The sequence below is a fragment of the Emydura macquarii genome, unplaced genomic scaffold, assembly GCF_026122565.2.
Source record: "Emydura macquarii macquarii isolate MOO-44397 ecotype Brisbane River unplaced genomic scaffold, CSIRO-AGI_Emac_v2 contig_1230, whole genome shotgun sequence".
NCBI classification, from domain to species: domain Eukaryota; kingdom Metazoa; phylum Chordata; order Testudines; family Chelidae; genus Emydura; species Emydura macquarii.
This window is the reverse complement of record NW_027131367.1, coordinates 88,651-103,898: the sequence shown is the minus strand read 5'-3', so window position 1 is coordinate 103,898 and position 15,248 is coordinate 88,651. Positions and strand designations below refer to the sequence as shown.

The 15,248-nt window shown below is 40.7% G+C and overlaps 1 protein-coding gene across 6 annotated transcripts in view; it reads right to left on the bottom strand.

The window, feature by feature from the left end:
- The window catches only part of CCDC57 (coiled-coil domain containing 57), a 109,754-nt gene extending 99,212 nt beyond the window's left edge, over positions 1 to 10,542 (bottom strand). For 5 of the 6 annotated variants that reach the window (XM_067547786.1, XM_067547788.1, XM_067547790.1 and 2 more), the window contains exons 1-3: positions 10,404 to 10,542; positions 9,346 to 9,754; positions 185 to 293 (exon numbers count right to left, since the gene is read on the bottom strand). In XM_067547786.1, coding sequence (XP_067403887.1) covers positions 185 to 293; positions 9,346 to 9,746 — 510 coding nt within the window. In that variant the 5' untranslated portion in view covers positions 9,747 to 9,754; positions 10,404 to 10,542. Of the gene's footprint in view, positions 1 to 184; positions 294 to 9,345; positions 10,161 to 10,403 lie in introns of those variants that run through there. The other variant, XM_067547787.1, reaches the window with a different exon arrangement.
- Positions 10,543 to 15,248: the final 4,706 nt, after the last annotated feature.

Below are 15,248 nucleotides of genomic sequence, written 5' to 3'. Positions count from 1 at the left end.
CATCATACATTAATTTTAACATCACAGCTTAAAAGCACTGCCTGAATGGTTGTCAGATAAACATAAGACCATCGACTTAGAATGCACCCTTCTATTCTCCTATGAGAAGGGATGGACTGTAAAGTAGAAATTCCACCTAATGTGGCTCATTTAACACCAAGTTGTTTTCTATAGACTGCTGTACCTGTTTCTGCAAAGCAAGCTCTCCTTCCACTTCTTGGAGTTTTCTCTCCATCTGCTGCTTCAGCTTCTTATACTCCTCACAGTGATGGTCAATATCTGAAATCTTAGAACTATAACAACACAAAACAAATTTATATGAAATGTGGTTGATTGTGAACTATTGATAATGTGCTTGTGAAAGGTTCTTCCAGCAAGAATGCACTCTCAGAAATATAACTTGCAAAAATGAAATTTCTTAAACAAAAATGCAGCTTAACTTTCCATTCACAACATATAATTACAAAAGTAACTGTTTTAATTCTTACAAGACAGACAATATTTAACAAGTAAAAGATTTTCAGATCAGAAGGGATCCTTATAAATATCTAATTCAAACTCCGGCATAGGCTATAACTTCTGGTTAAACTACAGCATATTTTTTAGAAAGATGTTTAATCCGAGCTAATCTACACTACAAAGGGTTTGCCAGTACAGCTATACCAGCAAAGCCCCCTAATTGAGAGACAGACTATACCAGCAAAAAGAACTCTTTTGCCAGTATACTTAAATCACACACCCCCTTAAATGACATAAGCTATGTCATCAAAAGGACTCTTGACAACATAAGCAGTATCTACATGGGGGGGATTTACCAGCATTGCTATGTCAGTTAGAAAGTATGAAACATCACCCCTAACAGACATAGCTAGGCTGTCAAAATGCTATAGTGTAAATCTGGCCTGATGAATGAAAGACTTCAGGTGACTCCACCACATCCCTTACAAGTTGTCCAGTGGTTAAATACCTTTATTGTTAGAAATTTGTGACTCATTTCAAGTTTGAATTTGTCTAGCTTCAATTTCCAGATATTGAATCTCATTATGCCTTTCTCTGATGGGTTAAAGAGCCCGCTGACATCAGATTTCTTCTTCCTGTGTGGGTACTACAGCATGATCAAACATCCTCTGAACTTTATCTTTGATAAGCTAAATAGATTGAGCTTCTTCAGTCTCTTACTGAAAGGCCGCTTTCCAGATCTCAGCTCATTCTGGTGGCTCTTTAATGAACCTTCTCTAATTTTTCAACATCCTTATTAAAAGCAGAGAAACCAAAACTGGACACAATATTATACTAATGGTCTCGTCAATATCATAAACAGAGGAAATACCACCTCTTCGGTCCTATTTGATATTCCTCTGGTTATGCCTCCAAGGATTACATAAAACCCTTAGCCATAGCATCACACCAGGGTCTCATGTTCAGCTGTGTAGTAAAAAGTGAGAGCCTGAGACATGAGGACAAGTTTAACAGGCCAGGCATGAGGCCTGAGCAAAGGAGGCCAAGCCCTGCTGTTATAAAGCAAAGTTAGCAGAAGTCATGCTGTGAATGCTGGCACACTCACAGTAAATGGCAAGAAAAGAGCTGGTATTACAAACACATATTCCAAAGAAGTGCTAGGCACAAGCACAGTCCAAAAAGGTACCAGGACATCCTAATACCCCAAAGATAACAAGGGCTTACTGACCTCTCTAAATGACACTATAATAGATAGAAATGTCTTGTTAATATGGTGAATAGGGAGGTTTTGACCAAACCATCTGGTACAAGGTAAATGGATGGCATCTTACCATATCAAAGGGTGGTACCTTACCACATCAGGAGGTGGCAACTACACGTCAGAGGGGTAATATGCATCTTAGAATCATAGAAGATTAGGGTTCGAAGGGACCTCAGGAGGTTATCTACTCCAACCTCCTGCTCAAAGCAGGACCAACCACAACTAAATCATCCCAGCCAGGGCTTTGTCAAGCTGCACCTTAAAAACCTCTAAGGATGGAGATTCCATCACCTCCCTAAGTAACCCATTCCACTGCTTCACCACCATCCTAGTGAAAGAGCTTTTCCTAATATACAACAAAGACATCCCCCACTGCAACACGAGACCACTGCTCCTAGTTCTGCCATCTACTACCACTGCGAACAGTTTAGTTCCATTTTCCCTGGAACCCCCTTTCAGGCAGTTAAAACCTGCTATCAAATCCCCCCTCATTCTTCTCTTCTGAAGGCTAAACAAGCCTAGTTCTCTTAGCCTCTCCTCATAAGTCATATGCTCCACCCCTAATAATTTTTCTTACACTCCACTGGACTCTTTCCAATTTGTCCACATCCTTTCTGTAGTGGGGGGCCCAAAATGGGATACAATACTCCAATTGTGGCCTCACCACTGCCGAATAGAAGGAAATAATCATTTCCCTGGATCTGCTGGCAATGCTCCTACTAATGCAGCCCAATACGCTGTTAGACTTCTTGGCAATAAAGCACACTGTTGACTTGTATCCAGCTTCTTATCCACTGTAACCCCCAGGTCATTTTCTGCAGAACTGCTGCCTAGCCAGTCAGTCCCCAGTCTGTAGAAGTGCATGGGATTCTTCTGTCCTAAGAGCAGGACTCTGCACTTGTCCTTGTTAAAACTCATCAGATTTCTTTTGGCCCAGTCCTCCAATTTGTCTAGGTCACTCTGTATCCTTTCTCTACCCTCCAGCGTATTTACCACTCCCCCCCAGATTATTGTCATCTGCAAACTTGCTGATGGTGCAATCTTCTCCAGATCATTAATGAAGATGTTGAACAAAACTGGCCCCAGCACCGACCCCTGGGGCACTCTGCTTGTTATCTGTTGCCAACTAGACATCGAGCCGTTGATCACTACCCGTTGAGCCTGATGATCTAGCCAGCTTTCTATCCACCTTATAGTCCATTCATCCAACCCATACTTCTTTAACTTGCTGATAAGAATACTGTGGGAGACCATATCAAAATCTTTGCTAAAGTCAAGGTATATCACGTCCACTGCTTTCCCCAGATCCACAAAGTCAGTCATCTCATCATAGAAGGCAATCAGGTTGGTCAGGCATGACTTGCCCTTGGTGAATCCATGCTTACTGCTCCTAATCACCTTCCTCTCGTCCAAGTGCCTCAAAATGGATTCCTTGAGGACCTGCTCCATGATTTTTCCGGGGACTGACGTGAGGCTGACTGGTCTGTAATTCCCCGGTTCCTCTTTCTTCCCTTTTTTGAAGATGGGCACTATATTTGCCTTTTCCAATCATCCAGGACCTCCCCCAATCGCCATGAATTTTCAAAGATAATGGCTGATGTGATTGCAGAGCCATTGGCCAATTCCCTCAGTGCCCTCGGATGCACTGCATCCAGCCCCATGGACTTGTGCACCCAGAAAACAAATCTCTTGCTAGTTAGGTGGCATTCTAACTCAGTATGCTTTATTCTCTTTCTTTTCATTACAGAAAATGACTTAGTTTTATAGCAAAGACAAGTTATTTGCTCTGGTACTCCTTATACAATCTACCAAAAACCAGTTTTGAATGGCTCATTCTTCCTTCCCTGTTACTTAAGTGACATGAAAAGCATAGGTCCTCTCCTTCTTTAACACATTAAATCAAACTCCAATATTGAGTCATTATTGTCTTTTATTTCATTTAGTTTGCCAATATCCAGCTGTGAGCTGGTGACCCAAGAATATAGGTTCAATTTATCCCTTACAGAAATTATATCAAAATTCAACAATTCTGTACAAAACTATAAATCAGCAGTCCCGTTATAGGCACACTATCCAAGACCAACTGTGGGACTGTATGATAGACTGCTGGGAACCAACAGCTAGGCTGAGCTGAGCATTCTGATCTCTTAAATGTTAATTAATCCCCCCCAACCACCAGGGTGGACCTGATTGTCCTTATTAGCAGATTAGAATGTGCTGGGGAGGATTAAAGAGTTAATTAGCCCATTAACACAGAGGGTAGAAGGGGCACAGGAAGGAAGTGCTGAAGAGAGAGGCAGGCTAGTGGAGCCAGAACCAAGAAGGATCTCTGGATGGAAAGATTTCTTCTCTCTCCTCAGTAGATGGCTGAGGAAAAAGTTGATGTTGTAAATGATGTGGTGTTTGGATCAGCAAGGTGGTGGAAAAAGCAATGTACATAAACTACAGGGCAGTGTTTAACAACCGAAGGTCTCATAATAGTTTCTGTAGACAGAGCAAGGCCTTCACCCTGTCACAGCTGCTACAAATAATCTTACTTCAAGTTTATAAGCCACATTACAGGCACAGTTGTCTATCACATTATTTATTAAAATTTTCTCAGTGCAAGAAAATCACCAACTTAAATGACATTTTTAAAATTAGTAATAATAATGCTGACCAACTTATTAAAGGCCACATTTCTAAGCAGAGCTGAGTCCTTGGAAGATCCTTGATCTTTTGCACTGGAAACAAGAACAAAATGCACTCAGACACTACTATTTATAAGTCAAAAACGTGGCAAGTTGCCATTTGAACTGGCTACTTGTTCCATTTCTCCAACAAGCACTTCTCATATGCAAATCTCCCACTAAGCTAGACAAATTCAGATTCACAAAAACAACAAAGACCTTCAACATCCAGCTAGATACTGTTGAGAAAAGTTAGTTATGGTGATCTAATGTTGGGATGATTGCCTGAGTCTGTTTAAAATAGCGATGGTTTTTATGAAATTTTTCTTTTAATCTGATTTTAAGTAAAATTTAGTTAATGGTTTTGGTTCTTAAAGCATATTTTATCATTGTGTACCTTACACATATCTTTTATACATCCAAGAGCACTTAATGATTTTAACTTTTAATTATTTTAGTTATTTCCATCTTCAACAGACAAATAAATATAAGTGAATGAACTTACTGAGAGTATGCAGTGGGAAGTTCTCTTGTCCACTATCTCTTACTACTCTCTCATTCAGGGGTGTCAAACCTTTTTGGTCTGGGCCCTAGAAGCAGCGCGCACTGCCGCGACATCTCGCTGCATGGTACTCTCTGGCGACGGCGCACGCTGCCGTCAGAGGGTACAACGCCACGAGATCTCATGGTGGCGCATGTTGCCATGAGATCTGTGTACTCCGGCAGCAGCGCTCCAAAATTGCCTAGTATTTCGATTTATGGTATGTATGGCCCACTTGAAGTACATTTAATTCAAATCTGGCCTGCCATAGCAAATGAGTTTGACACCCCTGCTCTAATTGTCTCAATATTAGAGAAACATTTCAAAACAATTAGACTAATTAAAGGTCTTACAGAAGCCTCAAGTAATAAGTGTCCTGTTATGTTTTAATAAGTATTGACCATACGAATGGCCATACTGGGTCAGACCAATGGTTCCTCTAGCCCAGTATCCTATCTTCCGACAGTGGCCAATGCCAGGTGCTTCAAAGGGAATGAACAGAATAGGCAATCATTGAGTGATCCATCCCGTCTTCCACTCCCAGTTTCTGGCAGTCAGAGGCTAGGAACACCCAGATGATGGGATAGCATCCCTGACAATCTTGGCTAATAGCCAATGGTGGACCTATCCTCCATGAACTTTTTAATTCTTTTTTGAACCCCATTATAGTTTTGGCCATCCCGACAATGAATTCCATAGTTGTGCATTGTGTGAAGAAGTATTTCCTTTTGTTTGTTTTAAACTTGCTGCCTATTGATTTCATTTGGTGACCCCTAGTTTTTGTGTTATGAGAAGGAGTAAATAACACTTCCTTATTTACTTTCCCCACACCAGTCATGATTTTATTGACCTCTATCATATCTCCCCCATTGGTCATCTCTTTTCTAAACTGGCAAATCCCAGTCATTTTAATCTCTCCTCATATGGAAGCTTCCTCATTTTTGTTGCCCTTCTCTGTAACTTTTCCAATCATAATATATCTTTTTTGAGATGGGGTGACCAGAACTGCATGTAGAATTCAAGGTGTGAGTGTACCATGGATTTAAATAGATAATAAGACAGAAAATATCATAATGTCACTATCCCTTTCCTAATGATTCCTAACATTCTGTTAGCTTTTTTGACTGCCGCTGCATGTTTAGCAGATGTTTTCAGAGAACTATCCACAATGACTTCAAGATCTTTTTTGAGTGAGAACAGCTAATTTAGATCCTATCATTTTGTATGTATAGCTGCAATTATATTTACCAGTACACTTTACTTCACATTTATCAATGCTGAATTTCATTTGCCAATTTGTTGCCCTGTTACCCAGGTTTGTGAGATCCAAAGCAGACTGCAAAGAGTTACAAAGGGACATAACTATCTTGAGTAGCTTTGTATCATCTCCAAATTTTGCCACATCACTGTTCACTCCTTTTTCCAGATCATTTATGAATATGTTGAACTGCCCTGGTCTCAGTACAGATCTCTGGGGCACCTCTATTTACCTCTCTTCATTCTGAGAATCTGACCATTTATTCATACCCCTTGTTTCCTGTCTTTTAACCAGTTACTGATCCATGAGAGGACCTCCCCTCTTATCCCATGACTCCTTCTTTTGCTTAAGACCCTTTGGTGAGGGACCCTGTCAAAGGCTTTCTGAAAGTCCAAGTAACTATATCCACTTGATCACCCCCGTCCACATGTTTGTTGACACCCTCAAAGAATTCTAATAGATTGGTGAGGCATGATTTCCCTTCACAATAGCCATGTTGACTCTTCCCCAACAAACTGCGTTCATCGAAGTGTCTGATAATTCTGTTCTTTAATATAGTTTCAACAAATTTGTCAGGTACTGAAGTTAGGGTTACTGGCATATAACTGCCAAGATCAGCTCTAGAGCTTTTTTAAAAAATTGGCATCACATTAGCTATCCTCCAGTCATCTGGTTCAGAAGTTAATTTAAGTGATAGGTTACATACCACATTTAGTAGTTCTGAAATTTCATACTTGAATTTCTTCAGAATTCTTGGGGGAATACCATCTGATCCTGGTGACTTATTACTGTGTATCAATTTTTCCCAAAACCTCCTCTATTGACACCTCAATTTGGGACAGTTCCTCATATTTGTCACCTAAAGTTAAAGCTTTTTATAAGAATTTATACAGATTTGAATTCTGATCAATTAAATTCCTCTCTGATATTTCTGAGATAGAACATTTCTGGGACATCACTTAGTTCTGGTTCATTGATTAGGTTCCTCTGTGCCTCATTTTTTTCATATGTAAAAATGGGGAGATGGTATTTACCCAGCTTTGGAAACTACTTGTAATCTCTGTATAAAAAGTGCTAAGTGTTATAATTATTATTGTCTGATAATGTTGCATAAAAAAATTAATGATTAATGATCGGCTTTTACCTAATTCACCTACATCCAAGGTAATCCTATGACAAACAACATCTCACCTGGTACAAGAGTAAAGTTACACAAAGAATATTTCACCCATTTAAAAATCCACTCATTTAAAAAAATATATTTTTATTGGACCATCTTCTGTTTGTGAGAGAGACAAGCTTTCAAGTTTACACAGAGCAATTCTTTACCCATTTAAAAATCCAAGGTACAACCTATGTCCAAGGTAATCCTATGACAAAATAACATTTCACCTGGACAAGAGTCAAGTTACACAAAGAATATTTCACCCATTTAAAAATGGGATAGTAGTTACATGAACTTTTCCCAATTTCAAGGTTCATAAATCTACACACAGGGGCTCTGAACAGCAGCAAAATGACGAAATTAAGCCAGGTCTATACTACAGACCTATATTGGTATAACTATATCGCTGTCCACCCTTGAGCAATGTAGTTACACCAACCTAACCCCCTGGGTAGACAGCACTATGTCGATGGGACAGCTTCTCCCATCAACATACCTACGGACTGTCAGGGAGATGGATTAACTACACCCATAGGAGAAGCTCTCCCGTTGGTGTACGAGCATCTTCACTTTAGTGCTACTGCTGCAGCATTTTAAGTGTAGACCTGCTCTTAGCTTTAACTGTGATTCAGGCCTTGTCTATACTAGCACTTACGAATGCATAACTTTTGTTGCTCAGGGGTGTGAAAAAAAAACACATCCCTGACTGACATAAGTTTTGCCGGCATAAGCGCTTGTGTGGACAGTGCTCTCCCACCAATATAGCTACTGCCGCTCACTTGGGTGGTTTTATTATGTCAGTAGGAGAGCCCTCTCCCATCGACATAACATGGCTATACAAGCGCTCTTACAGCAGTGGCATACTTGTACCAATACAGCTGTGTCACTTTAAATGTAGACTATCCCTTCTTTAATTTAGAGCGACGAAGTGTGTGGGGTAATATCTTTTATTGGACCAACTTCTGTTTTTGAGAGAGACAAGCTTTCAAACTTACACAGAGCTCTTCTTCAGGTCTTGGAAACATACTCAGAGTGTAACAGCTAAATTCAAGGTGGAACAGATTGTTTAGAATAAGCAGGTAACACATTTCAAGGGACCATTCACAGTGAAGCTGCCCATTAACATGCCTCCAGTCATGGGGGGGAAAGGCAGCTGGGGGTGGGTTGTTAGTGGATTATAGATCATTGTAATAAGCCAAAAATCCAGTGTCTTTATTCAGTTCATGATTTTTATTGTCAATCAAAGTTATTAATTTAAGCTCCCAGCCTCATGTTTCGAAAGTGTTATGCAGATTTTCTTGGAGGATGAGGTCTGATAGGTCAGACATTTAATTCGCTATGCTAATCCTTTTTAAGGCCCTGATTCTATAACTGTAACTGCAGTACCCACGTGCGTTGAAGACAATGGGACAGTGCAGAGTTCTTAGGTGTTACTTCTACAATAGTAGGCGAAATTCAGACAAATGTGTAACTTTTAAACTGATAGTATCCCTTTAACCCTTGGCACACTTTAGACAAATATACTTGCCCTGTGTAAACTATACTAAGATAAGCACACTTACCTATACCTCCTGATTCATCCACAAGTGTCTCAATCCCCATATCACATAGGAAAAGCCTCCCCTCTATCATCTCTGAAATCCATCTCTACAGCAAACCACCCCACAGAGTTTTTATCTTAGATGTATGCTGCTCCATTTGAGAGAAGCTCTGCAGCTGCTCTCACTTAATGCCAGAGGTTTGGAAGTCCTCCACTAGAGATAGAATACAGATGCTGTAAAGGGGGCTTACAGCTACCTTTGCAGATCCCAACTCTGTTCCTGTGCTAAGCATAGCTCACCAGAGTGGAGCTTTTAATCTGCTTGTCAAATTTGTACATACCTCCTTTTTAATGTAAAAGAACCTATTGCTTTATCACATCCATAGACACTCATTTCAGAGGCTGAATTTCTACTTTTCCAGGATAGCACTATAAAGAAAAATCTCTCTTACCTTTGCAGCCGCTCCAGCTCTAACTGATGTTCTTTAAGTTTTTGTTGATATTGATACTTCAGATCCTCTTGTTTCTGGGTTTCCTTGATAAGTGTTTGTTGCAGCTTATCCAGCTGTATCCTAAGATCACTAACCTCTGCCTGTTTAGCATTTTCAGCTGTTTTCAAACGAGTAAACATGGAATCATAACGCTCTAGCTCTCGGTCTCTCTCTTCCAGAACTCTCAGATTATAGGTGAAATCTTCTTTTAACCTGTTGAATTTTTTATGCATTTCTTGGAGCTGCTTTCTGGTATCCTGCAAAGTTGTCTTCTGAAAACAGAGTTGGCGAGCTTGTAGCTCTTTCCATTCTTGTTCTTTCCACACAAGAAGTTCATTTAGTTCTTTCTCTGTTTGTAACATTGTTGAGCCTAAAACAGAAGACAGTTACTGACTGGAGCCTGACGAGTGAAAATGTCTCCCCTCCAACCATCCACTTCTCCACACTCCATCTATTGTATTGCATAAGTAACTAGATGTCTTGTGGACTTTAACTTTTTCTGAAATATCAGATATTGGCCATGGCTAGAATAGGAACCTATTTATCTGACATACTTATATAACCCCGTACCACAATATCTGAAAGTCTCACAATCTTTTAAATGTATTTTTCCTCACAACACCTCAGTGAGACAGGAAGTACTAAGATTAAGATTTTGTCATGGTTAATTTTAGTAAAAGTCACGGACAAGTCACAGCCAATAAACAAAGATTCATGGAAGCCTGTGACCTGTCTGTGACTTTTACTAAAAATAATGGGGAGGAGGGCTGGTGGGGGGAATGACAAAACCCAAGCAGGGAGGGATGAGAGCCCAAGCCCCACTGCAGAAGGAGGAACTGTGGGGCCCCCGCTAGCTGACAGCTCCGGGCCCCTGTCCTGGGGCTGAAGCAGAAAATGTCACGAAGGTCTCTGAAAGTCACAGAACCAATGACTTCCATGACCTCCATGATATAATCTTATCCTTAATTATCCCTATCAAGGAGATGGAAAACTGAGGCACAGAAGACTCAGAGACTTGCCCAATGTCACACGGGAAGTCTGCAGTGAAGCAGGAAATTTAACTCAGGCGTCCTGAATCCCAGGAGAGCACTTGAACCACTGGACCATTCTTCATGTCGGTGTTCCTCTTCATCCCTTCACCAATTTCTTCTTTTCCTCCATTTTCTGAAAGGTAATTGGGATTTCAAAAGCCCATTGAGATGAGAATAGTCCACAAGATACCAAAATCACTAGCTGTAAACGTGGGAAGAAGGTGTTAAATTTAAGGTCAGATTATGGGTGTCCTGCATTTTCCTACACTGCCTGTTAAAATTCCCCTGAAGGACAATTATGCAGGTGAAGGCTATCTTGCACAGGTGGAATATTCCTACACAGATGGTCTTTTCGCAATGCCACACATTCCATCTTATCCATTTTTGCTTTTAAACTTCTTGGCCATGTCTACAATAGGAAAAAAGGAGTATTTTTAACATGAGTTAACTAACGTGTTAAATTCCTAAGGTGTGTCTGTCACAACTTGGCCCAGTTCCCTTCTGGATGGACATGTCTGTTCTGACTGGACCCAACTGCTCAATCCCACATGTTCATAAACCACAAGGTCTGGGCAGAACCTGATCACAATTCCTAGCTCTGGGTCTGTAAGGCATAGTTCCAGGCCCAGACCCCTTGTCTGATCCCTTCTTTGGAACATGGGACTCCACTGTCCAGTTGTCCCCAGACCCTAGAGTCAATGCCTCAGCCCTCCCAACCTCCCTACACGATACCTCAGAGTTCCACAGTTGTTGTTCCACAGTTGTTGTGAACACTCTGGGCTTCTAGTTTGACCACTTCAGGGACAACGTGGTAGGAAGGCAAGGAACACAAGCTTTAAGCAAAAGAATGTCTTATCCACAATCACTTTACTCTTAAAAAGCACTAGAGTGTTACAGTGATCCTTTGGTTTGATCTCTCTCCTCCTGCGAGTCTGAGGTCTAATCAGTATTTCAGGCTATGCAGAGTTCCTCTCTTCTGCCTTCCTTTTCTCGCTCCGCCTGGTCTTCTGGTATGTGGCAGTGAATGATCCTCACGTCTCTAAGAGCACCCCCTCTTATATACAATCTCACTCCCATTAGCCATGAACCCAGACTGAGGCCTGGTCTACACCTAAAATTTAGGTCAACCTAGCTATGTGGCTCAGTGGTGTGAAAAAATTCACACCTAAGAGACATAGTTATGTTTTCCTTTACAGATTCCAATTTTTTAGGGCTAGAAAATCCTACTCCAGCCCTGAACAGTTGTGCCTCACACATGTATTTTGCTCCTCTTAAAAGGAGATAACTTCACTCATCACAATCCAAAATGGTCTCTTATTTCATTTCCTCCCTGATCTTTTCATTCTGCTGATGATGCCAGCCTCTATTCGTTATTTGTCCACTTCTCTCACAATCACCTGGATACCTTTTTCCACATCATTCCCTTCCATTTCTAGTCTGCCAAGCCACTATCCTCTCTTCATTCAAATGCATCTTTGAGTTTCTTTTCACAATGCCCAGAAGACGAGGCAAATAATTACAATACTTTTAATTTATCTTTTAATCTACCTCTCAAAGTGTGCACAAGCCTGAACCAAGTAATCATGTAATCTTATTGCTGTAACCCTTGTTCTTTCTCACCCTCTTCCTACCGTTTGTTATCCTCATCATTTACATCACATCTAGTATATTATAAATTCTTCAGGACAGGGACCATGACTTTCCATTTATTCTGTAAAGTGCCAAACACACTCCTGGGTGCTGTAAAAATAATGTATGATAGCCTCTGCTCAGCCCCTTTTCCTAAATCTCTGGAGTCAGTACAGATGCTCTCACAGCACAGTATTATTCTGTGTCAGTTATTACGGATAATGCTGCCTGTATAGGCATGGGGATACACAGAACAATAAATCAGACAAGCATGTCTTTCCAATGGTGACTCTTTAATCTCTTAAAATGCAAGACAGATTTTCAGGTCAGCAAACCTGATAAAATATCCCTGTTCCAAAAGATTGCCACAGTTTAAACATAATTTCTTTTACTCATAGACCTGACAAATGTCATTCTTCGGGGGCTTAAAATTTAGTCTATGGGGGTCAGGATGGAAATGATAAGCATAGTATTCTGAGAAGGCTTTGTCTTTCTCTGACAAATCATATCAGGCACTTCTACACTGCCACAGGGACAGGCATCGATGCAGCAGCATCAATTGAGCAAGTCTGTGTAGACCTGCTCAATTGATGGAAGAGCGCTCTCCCATCAACTCAATTAGTCCACCTCCCCGAAAGGCAGAAGGTAACCTTGCAGGAGATGCTCTCCCATCGACACAGAGTTATGAAGACACCATGCTGCATAGATGTAAGTAAGTCGACATGAGATATGCTAGTTAAGTAAAGTAACTAGCATATCACATGTCGACCCAGCATGGCAGCGTAGACCCGGCCATAGTAACCATTGCTAGAAGAATCAGTGGTCTGGAGAGGTTTTTAAATTTGCTGTACCTCAGTTTTGCCACTGTCATTCCCATTCCCATTAAAGGATGAAAAAGTAAACGGAATACGCTCTCCAGATTAAATTTGATGGTTGTATATATAGAAAGAGAAGGTGTTCCCAGTGCCATAATACACTCTTTTTACTTGAGTAGGCAGAGATGGATATTTCCTACCAAAAGCAACATTACTGGGCATTTATGAGCAGTGTTTCTTTTGTGCTTGTTGTACTTATGAGACAACATTACAGAAAGGTCTGTTCTTTTTATATCTCCCTCTTACTACTTTTAGCTGCTGCTGCTCCAAATGCATTTGGCTATTAATACAGCCACAAATGTTATTAAGTAAAATATTTCTAATGCAAAGGAACAAATGCCAAGTTTATACACAGAAGGTAACAATATTGTCAGTAGTTCAAAATCCATTAGTGGGCTGAATCATCTCAAAATATTTCAAACTGCACCGAACAGTTTCTGCTCTGTTAAATAAAAGAGGCTTTTGTGATAGCCTATAAACAGGGTGTTATCAAAACACTTTCATAACTGCTTTAAAAAAAATCTGACACATGCTTCATTTGCTAAACTTAGCAATACAATCTTTAGACAAGAGCTTTGTAGCAGTCCAGCTTAAGACCACTCTACCACCTCCCCTTAAGTTTCTGTCAAACTGAAGTCACAATTTTTCAAAAGGAAGTTAAACAGCATGAAACTTCGAGTAAATCAATCTTTACTTTTACAGAATCTTTCATTTTACATTTAGAGAAAGTGTTAAATCACACACACACACAAATGTTAACTATCATTGAAAATAGTAATTAACAGAGAGAAAATTATCATGGCAGGGGGGTGTTGTTCTATTCCCTTCGGTTTTCTTGGTTTTGACGGGAATGAAGAAAGCTTAAAAAATATAGAACCTAATAACGGGAGGAAAGCATTTGCCTATGAGAGCAGCAGTATTCACAATATGGAGTTACTAAAACTATAACAGGTATTTATAAAGTGTGGTGAAAATTGCTGCATTCTTTTAAACAGCAACTGGGCCAACATCCTGGATGTTTCACAATCAAGCTTCAGTTCAGATTACAGTAAAGACACAGCTCTGGTGCTACCAAAAATTACTTCCTAATGGCATAGGCGTGCGCAGCACATTTCATTAGGGTGTGCACCCAGGGAATCTTTATCAGAGGTGTCAAACTCAATTCCGCTGGTGGGCAACATTTGAATTACCTGCCGGTGGAATTCTTGCTGTGTCATAGTCTCCACCAAGAAATGACGCGAGAGAGGGTATTTTGGCGGCAGATCGCAGCGTGCTCCCATCCACCGCAAAATCTCGCAGCTCCGTCCGCCAAAAGATCGTGTGCCCTCCACTCTTTCAGCGGCACCTTTAAATGCAGAAAGATGGCACCGCGGACACGTCAAAAAAGTTTGCGGGCTGGATAAAAAAGGTATGTATGATACCCGTGCATTAGAGTGTGTCTGGGCACACTCGGCACACCCCATGCGCATGCCTACGCCTAATGGTCATGGACACAGGCAAGATTTCCATGTTCATATTGCAGGATGTATCTGCAAATTTTTCATACAAAAGATGACAAAATACTGCTAAACTGTCTACATAAGACAGCAGGGGTAGATCACAACATTACAATGCTTCCAATCACTTCTCTCCAGTTGAACCCAAAGAATGGTGATGAATGGTCCTCTTCCCCAAAGGCCCTATCATGCAGAATCTCATTAGACTCCATATCAAATATCTATATGAGACCACTTCGATTGTGAGATGCCATGGGCTCAGCTGCCAACAAAATGCTAATGACACTCAAATGTTTATCTCATTTGCCACTGATCCAACAACTACCACTACTAAAATATTACGTCTATAAAAGATCAGATGTCGGATGAAAAGCTGCTGGCTCAGACCATCCCAGACAAGACCAAGTGATTCTGGCTGGAAGAGGGAAAACACTTTTAAGAGCTAGCTAGAACTCTGCTCACCTTCACCTTTCTGTCAAAGACATACAGCCCCTTTTTGTCAGAATGGTTCAAAGCATTGGGGTCCTATTTGAGTCACCACTAAAGCTTAGTTCACTAGGTAGCATTTGTGGCTAAAAACATCTTTTTTCATCTCCAATGCACTAGGAAACTTTACCCCTACCTCCTGGATGAAAAGCTGGCCACAATGATACATGCATTTGTCACTTCCCAGATCAGATACACTGAAGTGCAGTAATCTTAAGTAGAATGTGAAAACAAATACAAAGCTTTAGCTGATGCAAAGAGTGGCTGTCTGAGTCCTCCATTGTTTAGGTTTCCACGAGCACATCAAGCCTTTACTTCAGTCCCTCCACTGGTTCCCCATTCATCTC